This window comes from Erinaceus europaeus, chromosome 15, assembly GCF_950295315.1.
Source record: "Erinaceus europaeus chromosome 15, mEriEur2.1, whole genome shotgun sequence".
NCBI lineage: Eukaryota > Metazoa > Chordata > Mammalia > Eulipotyphla > Erinaceidae > Erinaceus > Erinaceus europaeus.
The window spans coordinates 31,041,402-31,063,677 of record NC_080176.1 but is presented as its reverse complement, the minus strand read 5'-3'; the positions used below and the strand labels follow the sequence as shown (position 1 = coordinate 31,063,677).

General features: G+C 39.5%; 1 protein-coding gene across 9 annotated transcripts in view; it reads right to left on the bottom strand.

The window, feature by feature from the left end:
* Positions 1-22,276, bottom strand: part of AUTS2 (activator of transcription and developmental regulator AUTS2) — a 1,407,660-nt gene that overhangs the window by 1,027,087 nt on the left and 358,297 nt on the right. For all 9 annotated transcript variants that reach the window (XM_060173543.1, XM_060173545.1, XM_060173546.1 and 6 more), the window contains exon 2: positions 16,241-16,453. In XM_060173543.1, coding sequence (XP_060029526.1) covers positions 16,241-16,453 — 213 coding nt within the window. The remainder of the gene's footprint in view (positions 1-16,240; positions 16,454-22,276) is intronic.

Genomic DNA, 22,276 nt, shown 5'->3' with positions numbered 1-22,276 from the left:
ACTGGCACTGGGCAGAAACATAGCTGCCAATGATATTTTGGAAAAAAAAACTCAATTAGAAAATAGTCTACTGAATCTACTAGTGGTCAATCTTGACAACTCAGAGCTATCACTTGCAGTTAGGGCCTGTCCAGCTTTGTACTACATGATTTCAGGAAAAATGCTTCCTGAGCAAATGTATGTGAAAACAGTGATCACAGAATGACCTCTACAACAGCATCACTGCAGGCAGGCAGTGAGAGGAGTGGCAGCTTCTGCAGAGCCATGAACAATGAATGCAGGTGAAGCGTTGCAGCAGGCAACAGGACAGAGCTCATCAGGAGTCCTGAAAGATAACCAGGTGGCACTGACAGGACTAGGTAATATATGTGAGTCACTCTGGTGCCTGCTTTTGAGCAATCCTGTTGGGGTCAAACACCAACAAGGTATGAAGAAACCCAGCGAGCCTCTAAGAGCTTCCTCATACGCACTTGTTTATAAAATTGTCAACACTTGCATCAACAGTACTGCAGAATTCATTTTAAAATGACAAAAATGGGCTATTTTAAACATTATTAAGGCTCAGTGGAAGCCCAAATGCAGTAAGACAGCTGGAGTCTGTGGCAAAGCAGGTCTAATGGGACAGAGGGTCAAGTACAATGACAAGGGGTAGGTCACCAAGGTTTTCTCTGCTTGAGTCTCGGGTACTCTCTAAAAACAAATAGGACAACATCTCAAACAAAGCACATAATTCAGTATGGCTTCAGTTTAATTTTCATTGCAATATTCATGAGCTAAAAAATGCAGTTAATACTGCATGTATCTTCATATTTTAAAACAGAACATCTAACACAAAGGTCATTCCTTATAAAATATAAGAATCCTCCTTAGAGTGCTATTTTCAAAGTGAGCAATAAAACAATCCAACAAACAGCTATTTAAAAAATACACCACTTCAGAAATACTACTGATATTTAGTTAAAAGCCCTGAAGATGAGGTTCAAAAGACAACCCCACAGCGCGAAGCAGTCACAGAGAATCAAGGACATCTTCCACTGTCAAGAGTCCATTGAGATACACTTTTCTTTTTTAATTACCACCAGGGTCTATCTCTGGAACTCAGTGCCTGCACGACAAATCCACTACTCCTAGTAGTCATCTGTTTTTTTCCTTCTCCTTCCCCACCTCTCCCTCCTTTAAAAAAAATTTTTTTTTATTTCATAGTAAAGACAGATTGAGAGGGGAAGAGTACATAGAGAGGAAATAGAAAGACATCTGCAGCACTGCTTCACCACTCTGCAGGAAACGTGTGCATTCAACTGGGTGCACTACCACCCAGCCCTGAAGAAAATCTTTTTCTATACTCTGTGCCTAGATGTACATCCTGCCTTAAAGGTTTATAGGTAGAAAAGTTACATGCAAAAACTGGAATATAATGCCTCAGAGTTCCAGAGATCTGTGTAAAAGTACGAATAACAGAAGAAAAAAAAAAGAATGATGCACTTCAAAAAAAAGGACAACTACAAGATGTTGGCAAATTTAAAAGAAAAGCTTTCCACACTGGTGAACAATTAGAAAGAATTACACATAGCTAGTCTGCTTTGCAGCCAATGAGTGCACTTTGGCTCACCTGGGCAGGGTGAAACATTGAGTGTACCCACTACACCTAGTGAATCTTTAAATACAACACTGGCTTTCCTCCTTAGAAAACCAATTACAAATTGGGCATGAAGGCACCCAACAGTTCTCATGTAACATTCACCACACAGTATTGCCTGTGCCTGCCTGAAAGCCCACCCACAATTTCATTTTCAATTAGCAGCTCCTTGAAAGGTAGTAATGAAAGCAGTTGCTAAAGAGCATTCAGATGTCACCAAAAGACTGCAAACCCAAACTGTAAATAGCACATTGTGAGTTGCCTGTCACCACCATCAACTCCCACAGGAATCTTACAACACGTGGCTATCACAACCATCTGCTCAGCACCAACACCACTGCAAACCAGAGCCACTTGCCCACTCCCACTTCCCACTCATTACCCGACATGTACAGACTTGTGTGGAGATGGGTTGCTGTGGCAGAGATTAGAATGGAGAGCAAACCCAGGCTTATTCCACGCTCTGGAGCTAGCAAGACTGGCCACATGCTAATGCCACTGTATCACAGCAGAGGAGAAGTCGTGAAATTTAATCACTGCAAAAATGCAGTTTTAAATAAAGAAAAGGAGTTCTGTCTACCATCATTAACTATCAAAAGTGTAGAGGCTATATTTTATAAAATGAAAATCACTAATATGAAAGGAGAGGCTATATTTTATAAAATGAAAATCACTAATATGAAAGGAGTATTTTCGTAATTACGGTTGAAAATCATGTCACTTTGTCCTCAGTCCTCTAACAATAATGCAATTTAAATATTTCTTAAGGAAGAAGTTTGGTGCTCATGTGTGTGTGTGTGTGTGTGTGCTCATTTTTGCTTTTAGATTTAGTGAGTGTCATAATTTCATGGAACAATTTCTATAGTTCTCAGGATAGTTCAAACTGAATTACTGACCATTCATTTAATTGCAGTTATTTTTCTAATTCAGTCAATTTCTCTGTGTATGGCTTATGTTATATGGTGGTAATTAAAGTGTTCTGGCCTGTTTTGGCCAGCTGTTACTAAATTTAAATTATATATGTCACTTGGGATAAAGTTTATTTCTGGCCACACTACTCCAAGCATCTGTCTCACTGAAGTCAAGTGATGATTATGCTCACTCTTACCAATGTTCAGGGTTGATGGAACAGACCTCAGACACTAAGTACATAAACAAGAGACACAAAATACAAGTTCTAGAACTCAAAGAATGATCAGTACAGAAGCCAATTTTTTAAAAAGCATCTTTCATAAAGGCCTTACTAGTTTCTCAATGTCAAATAAATACCTCCAGTTTAATACACAACTAGATTCCACACAGAGACAAGACTAGATTAGGGTCCCTCAATAATCAGTATTAAAAACTAGCACCTGATTTGTACTTCAAGCTTCTAAGAATTATTGTAAGATTATAATTTGTCAGATAGAAACAGGCTAGAGGGTATGGGTCAACAGAGGCCAACAACCACATCCAGTGGAGAAGCAACTCGAAGCCAGACCTTCCACCTTCTGTAACCCCTAAAAAATCTCAGGCCATACTGTCAGAAGAGAACATGTTAGGGGAAGATGACCACAGGGCTCTGAACTCCAATTACATCAGGACCCAGAGAGAGACGGGGGTATGGAGGAGGGAAGGGCACTCAAAAGTAGTAGGTGTGACTTGAAAGGAAGAGAAGGGGGGGGGGATATAGATAGATAGATACATACATACATAAATAGATACATAAATACATACATAGTTATAGGAATAATAATAAATCCATGTCTGTGATCTTGGGTGAACTAATGCAGTTTCTAATGGAGAGAATAGGGGCACAGAATTCTGGTGGTGGAGGTGTAGAATTATACCCCTATTATCTTATAATTTTTTAAAGTTTTTTATCTTTACTTATTTATTGGATAGAGAAAGCCAGATATCAAGAGAGAAGGGGAAGATAGAGAGGGAGAAAGAGACAGAGAGACAACTACAGCACTGCTTCAGCACTCATAAAGTGTTCCCCCTGCAGGGAAAGACCAGGGGCTCAAACCCGGATCCTTATGTGTTGTAACATGTGCAATGAACCAAATGTGCCACCACCAGGACCCTTATCTAATAATTCTGTAAATTAATATTAAATCACTAATAAAAAAGCTTTTAAAAGATCATCTTGGGACCAGTGGTGGCGCACCTGGCTGCACACATGTTACAATGCGCAAGGACCCAGGTTCGAGCCTCTGGTCCCCACCTGCAAAGGAAAAGCTTCATGAGTGGTAAAACAGTGTTGTAGATGTCTCTTTGAATTTCCCTCACTATCCAATAAATAAATATAGTAAAAAAAATTTTAAAGGATCAACTTTAATCACCTACTATTTCTTCCTAGGAGTTTGCTTTTATTGCTATCATTATGGACAATGTGAAAAAAGTAGGGAACCACCTAAGTTCATTTATTTTTATTTATTCATTTATTTGAGAGAGATACAGATAGAGACACAGAGAGAAACACCTGAGCACTGCTCAGCTCTGGCTTATGGTGGTGCAGGGAATTGAACCTGGGACCTCAGGCATGAGAGTCTGTTTGCATAACCATTATGCTATCTCCCCTACCCACCACCTAAATTCATAAGGAAGAATCTTATTATCTCTCATGGCTTTACTGCTAAATAGTATGAGCCCTTTACAACACTGTATAACTGACCCCAATTAACACAGCACACTTAAAACCTGAAGTATGATGTAAAAATGATGCAACTGTGCCTCACATTTCTTTTGCCTTTTCCTTCCTTCCATCCTTTTTGCCACCAGAGTTATCACTGAGGCAGGGGGCCTGCATGAATCAGCTGCTCCAGGTGGTCTTCCCTTCCCCAATAATTCTGCCACCCTCCAAATAAAGGCTGAGAGATAGAGATGGGGAGAGAGAAGGAAAGACATCACAGTGTTGCTCAATTGCTTGTTTCCCTCCTGCAAGTGTTCCTTGGCTTCAGTCCTTGTGTATGGCAACATGTGCTCTCTCCTGGGCAAGTCACCTGCTGGCCCCTCACATTTCATGATATTAGTTCAAGGTACCATCAGTCATTTAACCATTATAACAAATCCATTTAAGAAACAGTACACAGCAAAGTGCCTATGTATTTTCATTATAATCCCTAATTATATTAGAGTTTCAAATGTTTTGATTTCTAGAAACCTGTAGGCTCTGGGGTCAAGCTGAATAAATGTCTGTGATTCCCATACCAAACTAATTAGCAGGTCTTCAGAAATATAACATGCACAAGATCTGTGTAATCATAATTATCCATTATAAATCTTCTTTAGCAATCTAACTTCTACTAATAAGAAATGTCAAAGAAGTCCTCAGACAATCTGAACAAGTTCTTCTAAAAGAAAGGGTCAGTTTCTGATTGTAACTACTCTCAATGGACAGAGATGTATCCTCCTGTCAGCATAGATGCAAACAAATAGCCAGTGACTGAGCCACCAGGGTCCTTCTGTCTCTACATAATCATACTCTAAGGTCAACATTCAATGGCAAAACATAAATCAGAGCCTTATACTATAACTTCCAAAGAGCTCTAATTTTAAAGACAATACTGCGATCAAGCCTTCAACTTCCTACAATACAGAATACAATTTTACATCTATAACATTCGAGTCTGTATATATGTTTTGATATCTGCAATGTCATCTATAAGTCCCCCTTGAAATTTGATTCCACAATAATGTATTCTTCCGTGGTTTCAATGCGACTTTCACAAATAAAGAATTAAGTTCCTTACAGAGACCTGTACAACCTCTACTTTCGTTTCCACATTCAAAACTCTTAAGTAGAAAGGGGGAAAAATCCTCCTGTATCCTTACTAGTAAGAGTAGAAACCCATTTTTCCTATGTCCGGTGATTACATCATGAGCAAACAGTTAAGGATAAACTTAAGACCAGAAATAGGAGGATCAGAAAGACAAGCATTTCTATTGAGAAGTGAGTTAACTTGTTCCTACATTTTTTTAAAAAGCTTGTAAATTAAGAGATGTTTACTGTTGCCACATAAAAAAGTACAATCATTTTTTAAAGATAGTTGCCAGTTCAGCACTTTCTAAAAACAGTATTTATACTTGCAAAACACAATATAATGACTAAGTTCCATTGGGATGTTTAAGTGCTAAAGTTTCCTTAACAGGATGGGGTGCTGATAACCAGGGCTCAGTTTTTGTGATCAGTCAAGGGAAGATAAAGCAATTTAATTTTTAGAATTACACATCTTTCTTATGAAGTATATTAATTGCACTTACACAATAAAAAGATTAGTTGCCCTCAATAGGTTCTCAAGGAAAAACTCAATCTATTATTTCCTCTTCACTAAGGAAAAGACAACTTCCCTTAATGATAGGAAAAGTGTGTACTAAGCTGCCTGCTCAGGAAGCACCAGATCCTAATAAATTGCAAGCCTAATCCACCCCTACACTAAATTAAAACTAAAGACTAAATACTCACATCCTATTGCCCTCTTTCATCTATAATTCTGACTACAACTTCCTCAATAAGAGTTAGCACACTATTCAGTAATTTACGAATCTTCATCTAGCTCCCATCACAGAGTTCCCCTTTCCAAGCTATGATGGTTAAATGCAGTTAGTTTACCTGGTAAGAGGCAAAGACAAGAAAGTGACTGTAATGTGTACAGGCATCTAGCAAAATGAAAAAGCAATCTCAAATATTGTTAACACAAGCTTTTGAATAAACAAACTGGTCATTAAACATTTCAGTGTCACCTTTACCAGTGATCACACACAGATGGCACTTAATCACACCAGTGGGCCAGCAAACCACTACTCAAGTAATCACTCTCCCACTAAAAATGCATCTTCCACCCTCACCCTCCACCCAGAGATTTTTACTTTGGTGACATACTCCAAACTCAGTCAGATTCTGCTTTATATTTTAATTCCTTTTCAAACATCAGGTTCTAGATGCTATACCATGATGCCAACCTGACTTCCCTGGGCAGATGGTCCCACCAATATGTCCTGGCGACTTGCCTCCCCAGAGACCTGCCACACTAGGAAAAGAGAGAGACAGGCTGCGAGTATGGATCGACCTGCCAATGCCCATGTTCAGCAGAGAAACAATTACAGAAACCAGGCTTTCCACCTTCTGCACCAGTAATGACCCTGGATCCATAATCCCAGAGGGATAAAGAATAGGAAAGCTATCAAGGGAGGGGATGGAATATGGAGTTCTGGTGGTGGGAATTGTATCTTATCCTATGGTCCTGTCAATATTTCCATGTTATAAATAAAAATTATATATATATAGAGAGAGAGAAACAGAGAGAGGGAGAGACAGAGAGATCCATCTTCTTCACTCTCCTTTTATGAGCTTCACAAAGCCTTGAAGATTAGGCTCCAAAACCAAATCACCATCAAACTTTTTAAATTTCTATCAATATACTATTTCTATGTGCTCATAATTTTTTTTAAAAAGCATGGAACTCAGAAAAGTCTGATGATTTTTTAGTCTAAACCTCTCATTTTGCAGATGGGCAATGACAGTGATTTAAATGTTCAAGATTTCATAAAAACACATATGATTCTAGGAATGTGGTAAATAAAAAGTTTAAGGCCTTAACTTCAACCAATTTCTGAATAAATTCTACTAGCAAAAATAACATGTGCAAGGACAGTATATTTTGCATCACCACAGAAGACATTACCAATATTACTGTAAGAGGAATCATTAAAATCAAAACCCACATAAATTCATACATAAACTGTTACATTAAGCATACACACACAAGACCTTATTTATTTATTTTGTCTACGTACTATTTCACCATAGGAGAAAGTAGAACAGTTAATTTTGAAGATACAAAGGTTATATAAAATCTGTGAGTATAAGAATTAAAACAAAAAGCCACAGGGACCAGGTAGTGGCACACATGGCTAAACATTACAGTGTGCAAAGAACTCAGGACCAAGCCCCTGCTGCCACCTGTAGGGGAAAAGCTTCACAAGTGGGGAAGTTTGTGGTATAGGTGTTTCTTTTTCTACCTCTCCATCTTCCCTTCCCTCTCAATTTCTTTCTGTCTCTATCTTATAAATAAATGAACAATTAAGACTAAAAGCTACAGCTTAGGGTAGGCATAGAATTAAACTGGTTTCATGACAGAAAGGTAAGAAGTCTTCCCACTCCCTTTTAGGAGGGAAGGGTGGGGAAAAGTGGTATTTACACTGTAAACTCACTCCAGTGGGAATAATTATATCACTAATCTCAGGAGGATATACATAATTTAGAGTCACAAACATTATAGGAATATCATCTTTTATAGAATTAAGGCCCTGGCCCTTCTTCCCTTACACCACTGCCTATCTCTCTCTTCTCCCCCAAACCCCCACCCCAATTGGCACCCAAATGGGGTTGCTTTAAAACTGTCTAGCTTTTTCTATGCTCTTTCAACTAAATATGTAACCAACTCTTAAAACTCTTTATTTACTAACATGAGAGGGAGAGAGAGGGGAGATAAGAAAGCCAGAGGGAGGGAAAGGAGGAGGGGAGGGGGGCTCTCCAATCATCACTCTAATATATGTGATGTTGGTAGTGAACCTCGGACCTCATTAAGTCAAGTATGATATTCTGTCTGCTATACCACATCTTGGGATGCAAGTGCCTTCATAACCAATTCTTTGACCAAAATCACCTTGATCAAATTTTATTACTAAGACATAATTTTAACTCCAGCTCCAACCCCAAACACAAATTCTCCTAGTCAAGCCTAATACTTATCTCAATCAAGAGACCAGAATATTAAAACCACAAAAGGGAGGTGGGGCTACGGAGCAGCAGCAGCAGCTGTGTTTCTCTCCTCTCCTCTCAGGGGACAACTAGGAATACTAAAGCAGATCACCTGGGACTACAATATGGCACTACTAGAACAACTTGAGGAACCCACCAAACCACCAGTCAGTGCAAACACATGTGGCTCATGGGCAGGGAGGAGCCTAAGGAGAGACTGAGTGGCTGGTAACAGTCCAGCAGTTTGCCAGTTGAGGCACCACCTCCAGCCTGTTTTACCCTAAGACTCACCAAATGCAACTGTGAGTCTCCATGGCAACTACCCTCAGAGGCTGAAGCAGCAGGGGGGAGGCCCTGTGCTGATATCAGGAGACAGAGAACTGACCAGGAAACCCAGAAGAGCTACATTTCAGTGGCCTAGCAGTGGGGCTGTATATTGGGAGCCTTTCCACATTGTTCTCCTGATGAGAAATGGTTAATAATCACCTCAGAACCTACAGACTACAAATGGGACTTGTTGAGAAACTCACAGGGCCTGGCAGGGCCACCTGGCTTGGCAGAGAAGCTGAACTGAGACTGGAGCTTTAGATCCTTGGGTTGTGATAGTTGCTATGTATAACCACTGTGTATCTCCCCAAACCCTGATTTACCTTTGTCAGGAGTCAGTGATTAAACTAAGAAGCCTACTTATACTTTAAAAGCCCTCAGGCTCCCACAGCCTACAGAGAAGAAAAAGATCAAAAGAGGTGTTTAACAGCCTCTGTGCTCCAACTCAGGGACTGAAATAATGAAACAACTGTTAATTTCCACAACTGTAAACTCTTTAAGTACCTTACTTAGACACAAGTCAATCCAGGCAAGAGTGATCAGTAATTTGAAAAGTATCGAGAAATGGAACTCCTAACATACTATATAGAATGGTTAAACCAACAAAAAGAAATATTGGAGAAATGAATCAAGACAGGAGTCCAGCTGAAAGCTCCCCCAAAGGTTGAAGCACAAAATAATGAGGTCAACATCCAAATGCTTGTTAAGGAAATAGTCACAGGAATGAGTAAAGAGTTTGAAAGAATTGTCATCAGAGATGCAGAAGCAACAAATGAGACCCTAGAAGAAAACACTAATTATCTCAAGGTTATTAGAGAGCTCAAAGCTGAAATAGCTGAGCTAAGAACACAACTAGCTGAACAAGCTAAAACAGTATCAGAACAGGGTAACAAGATAGATGAATAGAATAAATAAGGCTGAAGACAGAATAAGCAAGAACGAAGACAAATTAGAGACAACTAAAAAAGAAGTAAGAGATCTCAAAAAGAGATTAAGAGATACTGAAAACAACAACAGAGACCTATGGGATGACTTCAGAAGAAATAGTATACATATTATTGGCTTACCAGAGGAAGAAAGAGAGGGAGGGGAAGAAAGTATTCTTCAGGACATAATATCTGAGAACTTCTCTAGTCTAGACAACACCAAAGACATAAAGGTTCAAGAAGCCCAGAGGGTCCCAAACAGAACTAACCCGGACTTAAAGACACCAAGACACATCATATTTAGAATGGAAAGGAATACAGATAAAGGATTCTAAAGACTGCAAGAGGAAAACAAAGTCACCTACAGAGGAAAACCCATAAGATTAGCAGCAGACTTCTCCACACAAACACTAAAGGCCAGATGAGAAAGGCAAGATATGTATTGAGGGCTCAATGAGAAAGGCTTTAAACTAAGACTACTCTATCTTGCTAGACTGTCATTCACACTAGATGGAGGCATAAAAACCTTCTCAGACAAGCAACAGTTGAAAGAATCAACTATCACCAAGCCTGCCCTGAAAGAAGTTCTGAAAGATCTCCCATAAACAGTCAGACCACCATATATATGCCATCTATCAGAACACTCTAAAAATCTACAAAAATGGCATTAAAATATCTTCAATCTTTGATATCAATAAATATCAATGGCCTGAATTCACCCATTAAAAGGCACAGAGTATGAAGTTGGATAAGAAAACACAACCCGGGAGTCGGGCTGTAGCACAGCAGGTTAAGCGCAGGTGGCGCAAAGCACAAGGACCGGCATAAGGATCCCGGTTCGAATCCCGGCTCCCCACCTGCAGGGGAGTCGCTTCACAGGCGGTGAAGCAGGTCTGCAGGTGTCTATCTTTCTCTCCTCCTCTCTGTCTTCCCCTCCTCTCTCCATTTCTCTCTGTCCTATCCAACAATGACAACAACAATAATAACTACAACAATAAAACAACAAGGGCAACAAAAGGGAATAAAGAAAATAAATATTAAAAAAATTAAAAAAAAAAAGAAAACACAACCCAACAATATACTGTCTACAGGAAACCCACCTAACTCAGCAAGACAAACACAGACTCAAAGTGAAAGGATAGAAAACTATCATACAGTCAACGCCCATGTTCAGCGGGGAAGCAATTACAGAAGCCAGACCTTCTACCTTCTGCAGCCCTCAACGACCCTGGGTCCATGCTCCCAGAGGGCTAGAGAATGGGAAAGCTATCATGGGAGGGGGTGGGTTATGGGGATTGGGTGGTGGGAATTGTGTGGAGCTGTACCCCTCCTACCTTATGTTTTTGTTCATTAATCCTTTCTTAATAAAAAATTTAAAAAAAAGAAATAAACACCAAATTAAAAAGAAAAAAAAAAGAAAACTATCATACAAGCCAATGGCCCACAAAAAGGGGCAGGAACCAGCTATTCTCATATCTGACATGATAGATTTTAAAATAAATAAAATTTAATATCATAGGGATGAACATTACTTAATGCTTAGAGGATCAGTCATCAAGAGGACTTAACAATTAACATCTATGCACCCAGTGAGAAGCCATCTAAATACATCAAACATCTACTGAAAGAGCTACAGCAATATATTAACAGCAACACAGTCATAATAGGGGTCTTCAACAACCCACTCTCTCAACTTGACAGATCTTCCAGGCAGAAAATTAATAAAGACATGAGGGAGCTAAATGAAGAGATAGATAAACTAGAACTATTGGATTTTTCAAAATCATTCATCCAAGAAACTGGAAGACACACTCTACTCAAGTCCACATGGGTCATTCTCAAGGATAGAACATACATTAGGCCACAAAGACAGCATCAGCAAATTCAAGAGTATTAAAATCATCCCAAGCATCTTCTCAAGCCACAGTGGAATTAAACTAACACTTAGCAACCAACAAAAGATTAGTAAGAGTCCAAAAATGTGTAAGCTCAACAGTACACTACTTAACAACTACTGGCTCCAAGAGGAAATAAAGGAAGAACTCAAAATGTTTTGAGAGTTCAATGAAAATGAAGATACAAACTATCAAAAATATTCGGGAAACAGCTAAGGTAGTACTCAGAGGGAAGTTCATAACCATACAAGCACACATTAGGAAATAAGGAAAAGCATAAATAAACAGTCTGATTGTACATCTAAAAGACCTAGAAGAAGAAGAACAAATCATACTCAATGGTGAAAAACTGGAAGCATTTCCCCTCAGATTAAGTACTAGACAGGGCTGCCCACTATCACCAATATTATTCAACATAAGTGTTGGAAGTTCTTGCCATAGCAAACAGGCAGGAGCAAGGAATTAAAGGGATACAGATGGGAAGGGAAGAGGTCAAACTCTCCCCATTTGCAGACAACATGATAGCATACATACAAAAACCTAAAGAATCCAGCAAAAAGCTTTTGGAAATCATCAGGCAATACAGTAAGGTGTCAGGCTACAAAATCAACATTCAAAAGCCAGTGGCATTCCTCTATGCAAACACTAAATTAGATGAAATCAGTGAGTCAGATGGGTTAAGCCCACGTGGCATGAAGTGCAAGGACCCACATAAGGATCCCAGTTCGAGTCCCCAGCTCCCCACCTGCAGCGGAGTCACTTCACAGGCATTGAAGCAGGTCTGCTGGTGTCTATCTTTCTCTCCCCCCCTCTGTCTTCCCCTCCTCTCTCCATTTCTATCTGTCCTATATAACAATGCCATCAATAACAATAATAACTACAACAATAAAAACAAGGGCAACAAAAAGTAATAAATAAATAAATAAATATTACAAAAAAGAAGGTGAAATCCAGAAATCAATTCCTTTTACTATAGCAACAAAACCAATAAAATATCTAGGAATAAACCTAACAGAAGAAGTGGATGACTTGTATACTAAAATTTATGAGTCACTATTCAATGAATTAGAAAAAGACACAAAAAAGTGATAAGATATTCCATGTTCATGGGTTGGAAGAATTAACATCATTAAAATGAATATACTACCCAGAGCCATATACAAATTTAATGCTATCCCCATCAAGATCCCAACCACATTTTTTAGGAGAATAGAACAAATGCTACAAATGTTTACCTGGAACCAGAAAAGACCTAGAATTGCCAAAACAATCTTGAGAAGAAAGAACAGAACTGGAGGCATCACACTCCCAGATCTCAAATTGTATTATAGAGCCACTATAATCATAACTGCTTGGTAATGCAACATGAATAGACACAGTGACCAGTGGAATAGAATTGAGATCCCAGAAGTAAGCCCCACACCTATGGACATCTAATCTTTGACAAAGGTTCCCAGACAATTAAATGGGGAAAGGAGAGTCTCTTTGACAAATCATGTTGGAAAAACTGTGTTGAAACAGGTAGAAACTCAACCACTATATTTCACCAAACATAAAAGTAAATTCCAAGTGGATCAAGAACTTGGATATTAGACCAGAAACTATCAGATACTTAGAGGAAAATATTGGCAGAACTCTCTTCCACATAAATAAATTGTAAAGACATCTTCAATGAAACAAATCCAATTACAAAGAAGACTAAGGCAAGTATAAACCTAAGGGACTACATCAAATTAAAAAGCTTCTGTAGAGCAAAAGACACCAGTACCCTAACAAAGAGACCCCTCACAGAATGGGAGAAGATCTTTACATGCCATATATCAGACAAGAGGCTAATAACCAAAATATATAAAGAGCTTGCCAAACTCAACAACAAGAAAAAAAATTCAAAAATGGGGAGAGGACATGGACAGATTACTCACCACAGAAGAGATCCAAAAGGCCTAGAAATACATGAAAATGCTCCAAGCCTTTGATTGTCAGAGAAATGCAAATAAAGACAATAATGAAATACCACTTCACTCCTGTGAGAATGTCATACATCAGAAAAGGTAGCAGCACCAAATGCTAGAGAGGTTGTGGGGACAAAGAAACCCTCCTACACTGCTGGTAGGAATGTAAATGGGTCCAGCCTCTGTGGAGAACAGTCTGAAAACTCTCAGAAGGCTAGAAATGGGCCTGTCCTATGATCCTGCAATTCCTCTCCTGGGGATATTTCCTAAGGAACCCAGCACACCCATCCAAAATATTTGTGTATATCTATGTTCTTAGCAGCACAATTTGTAATAGTCAAAACCTGAAGCAACCCAGGTTTCCAACAACAGATGAGTGGCTGAGTAAGTTGTGCTATATATACACAATGGGATACTACTCAGTTATTAAAAACGGTGACTTCACTGTTTTCAGCCCATCTTGGATGGAGCTTGAAGAAACCATGTTAAGTGAAGTAAGTTAGAAACAGAAGGATGAATATGGGATGATCTCACTCTCAGCAGAAGTTGAAAAACAAAGTCAGAAGAGAAAACGCAAGTAGAACCTGAAGTGGAATTGGTGTATTGCACCAAAGTAAAAGACTCCAGGGTGGGTGGGGGGGAGAGTACAGGTATAAAAAAAGATGGCAGACAACCTACTGGGGGTTGTATTATTATGTGGAAAACTGAGAAAAGTTATGCATGTACAAACTATTATATGTACTGTGGAATGTAAAACATAATCCCCAATAAAGAAATTTTAAAAAAGTAAAAAAAAAAAAATAGAATAAATAAATAAATGCACAAAAGGGCAATCTGATATTCATTCCAAGTAACCTGAAAGAGATCACAGTAAACTTTTGGTCCCAGATTTCTCATCTGATAAATATATATAATATTATCTACCAATCAGGATTTTTGTGACTTATATTGATATGAGTCCTCTATAAATAAATATTTTGTGGCATGTTATAGATAAATGATAATATCTATTATTACTGTATTATCAATCTAGCATTTCAAGACACCTATGTACTTTTTTGGTTTTTTTCCTCCAGGGTTATTGCTGGGCTCGGTACCTGCACCATGAATCCACTGCTCCTGGAGGCCATTTTTCTCCCCCTTTTGTTGCCCTTGTTGTTGTAGCCTCGTTGTGGTTATCATTATTGCCATTGTTGATGTTATTCGTTGTTGGATAGGACAGAGAGAAATGGAGATAGGAGGGGAAGACAGAGAGGGGGAGAGAAAGACAGACACCTGCAGACCTGTTTCACCGCCTGTGAAGCAACTCCCCTGCAGGTGGGGAGCCGGGGGCTCAAACCGGGATCCTTACGCAGGTCCTTGCACCTTGCACCACGTGCGCTTAACCCACTGCGCCACCGCCTGACCCCCCACCTATGTACTTTTAAGAACCAATGTCTTGTGTGTCTGATTTTCAGACACGTTACTTGGAATCTCTGAGCCACTGCTAAATCCATAGCTACACAGGTTTTCTCAGGGACGTATCTTTCTTTATCTATCAAACTGAACTTTGAAAACTACCTACTAGATATTATGCAGGATTTTGGTCCTTCCACACCTAGTTAAAAATAAGTAAATCATTACCAAGTATCATCTTAATGATTTTAGAGAGTGAATTCCAAACCTATGTACCATTATTAAACAGAACACTTCTGACACTACAAAGTTCTATGCCTTACTACTTTGGAGATGTTGATTTACTAGGTACTATAGATGGGGTAGGGATTTGTGTCTAATAAGATTCATAATGAGTTTCTAATGATCTATGAGATTTTGAAACATTTGGTTTGTACAAACCCAGATCTTTCTCCTGTGCAAAGAAACATTTGCAAACTTGAAATTACCTGTTCAGCTTCTAATTAGCAGCACCTGCTCTGTGAACCACAATCCCTTCCTTCAAGTGACAGTAAATCCCACCCAGTGGCACTGCCACAAGCAAACAAAACACACCCAGGACACAAGTAACTCAGCAGGCACTAAAGCCTCTGGATTTGAGTAGGGAAAAAAAATGCTATAAACAGCTTCGTTTCTCATTATTAATCTATTTCATGCGAGGATTTCCACAGGTAGAAAGAAAGCTTCTTTAGATGCCAGGATCACTGAAACCTAACTATTAATAGGTCAATAAGCCCCACTACCAGACTTTCAAACAATCAGTAGGTCACAAAGATCTTCTTGAATGAAGGGCTAGGAAGAACTAAAGGGAACAAAAGTCAAATTATTTCTCCACCATCGCTCTCCCATATGCTGCAATATTTGAGCTTCCCTGGAAAATAGTGATCTTATGCAAGCTTCTGCCTAAACAAAAACAACCATTTCTACCACCTCAAAACTTGGAGATAATGTATGTTATCAAAGCTACCTCTTTAGTTTGTCCTGACTATGACGATTTATCTGCTACCCCATAAGCCAATTCATTTTGATCTATCATCAAGACTTCAGTAGGTCTGCCAGAAACACCTGTAACACCTGCATCAAGCTTTGTTAAGCAGCATACAGCTGACTAAAATGGTACTTCGCTGAGGTTTCAAATAACAGTGAAAACACAAAGATTGGTATGGTGTATTCTTGTAGAAATAAGCACACAGGATTGCAGGCAGTCAACCAGTCAGAATCCTACCAAGGAATTTTCCTCCACCTGTTAGGAAAAGAGAAAGAGAAGCAGGTACCCAATGAAGGGTTTATTTAGCCACTGAAATCAACAAACCCAAGTACCTCACCTGTCTGAGTCCCTTCGGCATTTTCTTTCTCTTCCCAAGGTGCTGGCAGAGATTGCGGTCATTTTCTCTGTCTGAACTGTAGTGGTGTGGTTGGCTGAGCCTGCTCTTCTTAGAGTGAAAAGATAAACCATTGGTAAGTGCTTCTCGTTTCTTCTTGGTCAGAGGGGTCTGGCGTTTCTCCACCCGTTCCTGAGGCTTAAGTGCTACATCTTTCTGTAGAGAAGGAAAGGGAAGAGGTGGTTACATAGGTATCTAAAATCATACTCAAAATATAGGCTGATGTGACAAATTAAAAGATTTGGTAATGTCACTGAAATTCATATATGGAATGGGTTCATAAATTAAATGACATTACATGACATGTATGGCTATCCTTGACTACTAAAATGAAAAAGGATTTGGTGCAAAATCATGAATGAGTGAACAGGATCTTGTTTACAAAGGGAAAAACTCTCTCATAGAGCATTACCCCAAGCACAGATTATCAAATTATTGATTCTAAATGCACACTTACAAAATAAAATGAAACAAAAGCTTCCCTTAACAACCATTTCATAAGTTTATAAAGATGACTTTTTAAAAACTCCTCCCAATATTCTCTAGGCAGTTACCCGGTCTATTTCTCAGTATCAAAGTGCCTCTCATCTCACTTAACACATAGAGTGCTTTTCAGTATCTATTCCCAAGTCAGCTATAACTGTCTGGGATCCTGGACATTATTTAACTTGTGCTCTGCAAGGATCACAAAAGCCCTCCCTCTCCCTTTTAATTCAATGCCCCTCCCCTTAGCAGTGCTGTTCTCTCATGAAGACCTTTCTTCTACTGTGAAACTTTTACTCATTCAACAAGTAATGTTCATATACACCCAGTATACACCAAGTAAAGACTTAGAACTGTCCTACAGTTTCTAGGAAATCAATCATGTGGGGGGAAAATCTCCACTTCATGCTGTTTACAATGTAGAGATAAACACTTCTCCCCCTGCACCCTCACCACCAAGGTTATCACTGGGGCTTGGAGCATGTACCTGGCCCTCTCAACTTACATTGAAAATGGATTCCAGAAGAATTTAAAGATGGGTGCTGTCTTTGTTGATATCACAGCAGCCTATGACACGGTCTGGCACCATGGTCTCCTAGTCAAGATCTCAAGATGCCTGCCTCCATGGGTGGCCAACACTATATCGTTTCTTCTCCAAAACAGAAGTTTCCGGGTACATCTGGGTGACAAGTCTAGCAGATGGAGACTTGTCTCAAGTGGCCTCTCCCAGGGCTCTGTTCTGGCTCCTATGCTATTTAATATTTACATCAATGACCTCCCAGAAACTTCTTCAAGGAAGTTCATCTACGCCGATGTCATCTGCTGTGCAACTCAGGCATCCAAGTTCGACATCCTCGAGGAAACACTCACGAAAGACATGTCTCTGATATCTGATTACTGTAAAAAATGGTGACTAATCGCTAGCACTGCAAAAACGGTATCATCTGTTTTCCATCTACACCATGCCTCGGCCTCACGTGAGCTTAATGTGCAGCTTGGCGATATGAGAATCCGGCATGAAGCCCAGCCAGTCTATCTTGGCGTTACTCTCGATCGCACCCTGTCATTTCACAAACATCTCATAAAAACTGCAGCAAAGGTAGGCGCGAAGAATAACATCATTGCAAGACTGGCCAGCTCCTCATGGGGCGCGAGCACTTCCACACTACGATCATCATCTCTGGCATTATGCTATTCCACTGCAGAATACTGTGCCCCAGTATGGTTCCGTAGCCCCCATGTCCACTTGGTCGATTCCAAATTATATTCCTCCATGAGGATAATTTCTGGAACCATCCGTTCCACCCCGGTTCCATGGCTGCCAGTTCTTAGCAACATCGCCCCGCCAGATATTCGTCGGGATGCGGCATCATCTAAGTTCATTTCCCACTTCTACGCTCGACCGGACCTGCCAATATATGCGGATATATTCGCCCACCCTGTTCAACGCTTGACGTCTCATCACCCAATCTGGTCCCCTACGCCTACACTGAACTTCTCTGTTCCAGTCTCTTGGAAACAGAGCTGGCAGTCATCTGAGGTAAAGAACAAACACCTCATCACAGACCCCTGCAAGCGTCAACCCGGCTTTGACCTAGCACGTTATGATTGGGCCCTCCTCAATCGCTATCGAACAGGCCATGGCCAGTGCGCCGCTATGTTCCATCGCTGGGGAGCCAGAGATGACCCGAACTGCCCCTGCGGCTCCAGACAGACTATGACCCACATAGTCAACGACTGCCACCTCTCCAGATTCAAAGGAGGTCTCGAAACTTTACATCAGGCTCAACCTGATGCTGTTGATTGGCTACGGAAGAAGGGCAAACAGAAGAAGAAGAAGAAGAAGGAGAAGGAGAAGGAGAAGGAGAAGGAGAAGGAGAAGGAGAAGGAGAAGGAGAAGGAGAAGAAGAAGAAGAAGAAGGAGCATGTACCACTACACCACTGCACCTGGTGCAGCCCCACCCACTACTTCTTGCATCTGAGAGACAGAGAGAAACTGAAAGGGATGGGGAGATAGAGAAGGAGAGACATCAGCAGCACTGTTCCTAAATCTTCCTCCATGCCAGTGTGGACCAGCAGCTTGAACCTGGATCCTTTCACATGGTAACACCAGGTTTGCTAGTGCCTGACAATTACAAATTAAATTGCATAAACATAGATTATAAATATAAGCTGGTTTGCTTTGAAGGAAAGATAAAGGATGCTGAAACTAGAAGAAATGGTTGAGTCAGGAATAGCACAGTTGGTACTTTGGAGATGAATGCTTCTTGACGTAGTTATGAAAATTGAAGCAGGTAACAGTTTGTGCAAAGGCCCTGAGGCAGTTGGTAACATAATTCCCTGGTAAAAATGAGGGCAAGGACTAAGTGTCATTCATTTCAGTAGTGCTAAATATATAGCCAGGAAGATAATAGGTGACATATGAATATGTACATATTCTTAGTAAAGAAAATAAGAGAGCCCATACACCACAGCAGTAATCTAATCATATGGCAAACTGCCTGTAACACAGAGTGAAATACACTAAAAAAGTGGATTGAGGCAGGGAATCAAGAAACCAAGGCAGCACTGCTGGCATCGAAAGAGAGAGAGAGAAAGAGAGGGAGAGGAAGAGGAAGAGGGAGAGGGAGAGGGAGAGGAAAATCAAAATCAAGTAAAAAAGTCCTTGCAGTGAAAAAAAGGTTATTTTCAGAGCGAGAAATATCAAAAGCAGCAATCCTATAATGCTTCTAGCTGCTATCAATGCAGATGATTTCACCTCTGCTAACATCAGCTATCCTGAAGCCATAAGAATTTGGTGGGAAGTGTTTGGGGGACAAGTTAAGATGGAAACAAGTTCATGTGATCATTGATTCCACTCCCAGAAGCTTATCCACTATGCCAAGCAACTAGTAAGTGTTCAACTATTCTGTTGTGTAGCATCTACACCACAGTTAGCTATGCCAGACATCTGATTACCACAACTATTGATACTTAGTCTTACTTGTAGCAAAATCATGAACTATCATGAAAGGACACTCAGGAACAATGGTAATGTAAATAGAAACAGCAAGGTTAGTCCCATCACATACCACTTCTATATAATATGATTAAATTGTGCCACTTTGAATGTTAAGAACCCACCCACCCATAGCGTAAAAAAAAAGTAAAGCTTTCTTACACCACCCACCTCTGGCCCTACAACATATGCATGCAATGTACTAGATTAATAAACAAATGATGTTTAATAATGTATCAACTGTAGTTTTTTTTAAATTACACCATTCTCTTTGGAGATCAAATCTTCTTTCACAGAAGGTATTCCAGAATATATTGAAAATTATGTGCAATTCCATACAAATGTGAATTAATATTTATGAGAGTATGGTATAATTTTTTCCAAATCCATTTTATTTTCATGTAGCATATTAATCAAGGTATTCTCACTGTACCACAGAATAGCTACACAGAGCAAATGGACCCCATGCAGTGATATTAGCTTGTAAGAAACCTGCCAAAGTCTTAGCAACAGCAGTACAATCATCTTAACTCCAATTAATATTGAGATTTCTTTTAACTCTGGAGGCATATATGGAATGAATAAGAAAAGAGAGAGGTTCAAAATTTGTGGAGAGGTGGGTGGTTACAGAGGCAAGAAGAAATGAAGAATCTTAAAAGTTTTTTAGATAAGATATGTCAGTTTCAAGTACTAGAGATTTTCATTATTCTTTTAAACATATATATATATATATATATATATATATATATATATACAAATACTGTATAGACCCTGTAATTCCTGAATAAAGTTTATTCACTAAATCAACATTTACTGACTGTTTACTGCCTATAAAATAATTGTTGGACTTGTGGTGTATCAGGTAAAGTACACATATTACCATATACAAAGACCTAGGTTGAATCCCCTGGTCCACTCCTGTAGACCTTTATGAGCAGTGGAAGCTTTATGAGCTGTCAAACAGTGCTGCCGGTGTCTCTCCATCTCCCATTTTCTCTTTCTGTCTCTCTTACTCTCTACCTCTTACCCTCTTAAAAAATGGGGATCAAGGGCTTCTGGGGGTAGTGGAGTCATTATGCTATTGCTGAGCCCCAGTGATAATCCTGGTGGCAAAAATAAGTAAGTAAATTAAATTTAAAAATAATTAAAAAGTAACTTGGGCAATTTATAAACTACTGCTACAAATATGGAGACAGAAATGGCCAGAGTTATGAAATAATATGACTCAATGAGTAGACTGTTTTCAGCTATCTGTGGCTTCATTAGTCTACCATGGTCTTCTAGACTAACAGTTTTCCAAAGGAAATTAATGTGCATCTGAATTATCTGCAGTGTTATTTGAAAATGTAGTAACTATGAGCCACACTCAGTTTGGGAAGTACTTAATAAGCACTGAAAGGGAAAAGAGAGGAGGGCAGAATTAGACAGAAATGTGGGAAAAATTGCTTTAAGTCATTCAAGAAAGAAAGTCAGCCACTGAGCAACAGAAGGCTAGCTGTGAGGTAAAAAGATTTACACATGTTTGTTGGCAATAGAGGGGGTAAGTGTATAAGCCACATACAACAGATGGGAACGGGTTTTGTGAATAGTCGAAATTATGTGATTTTTAGGTCACTGGTGATGGAGGGCAAGGTAACAGCAGGAATGTAAGAGGTAAGAGGCCAACTAACCAAAGCAATTTCCCACAACATCCAGCCTTCTCAAAATAGGTGATCATACTCTTGACTTTCCCTTTTTACAAATTACAATCTTCCCAAGACTTTCTTTGCCACTCTTAAATATCAAAATGAGGTGGTTCAGTGTTGTACAAACTCGAGGAGAGCAACAAATTGCAGCTAAAATGTTGTGTAGGCTGCAGGACTCCATTTTCTGATTACAAATGAAGCCAGAGACAATAGAATATGAAGGTACAATTTACCTGCCTTGAATGAAATAGGTATTAGAAAGATTCTCCATCTGATTTTTCCAATATAATTAATCGGACGGCATCCCATCACTTATAAAGCATCTATTGTGTGCATAGCTGCATATGTATTGGTATTTACAAAAATGGATAGGATCTAAGTAGAACCTCTTCTTAGTTATTTGATCACAGGAACTTGCAAAGAAAATAACAAAGATAGGGCACCAAAGTAAAAACCCTGTGGTGAGCAGTAGACATGCAGCTTCCTGGGCCAGTGGGGGGTGGGAGTGGGTGGGAGGGATGGGTCACAGTCTTTTGGTGGTGGGAATGGTGTTTATGTACACTCCTAGTAAAATGTAGTCATATAAATCACTAGTTAATTAATATGAGAGGGGGAAAATTAATTGTATGTCTCGAAGTTTTTCAAAATACAAACTGAATCTTTTTAATATATAGGCTGTGTAACTGATATGCAGACTCTCTCAAAAGCCTAGACCAAGTAGATCAGAAGCAACCAATAGCACAGCTATATACAAGATACTGGGTACTATACAGCAAACCCTAACAAAAGGACTTTTCAAAGTTAACCCAATTA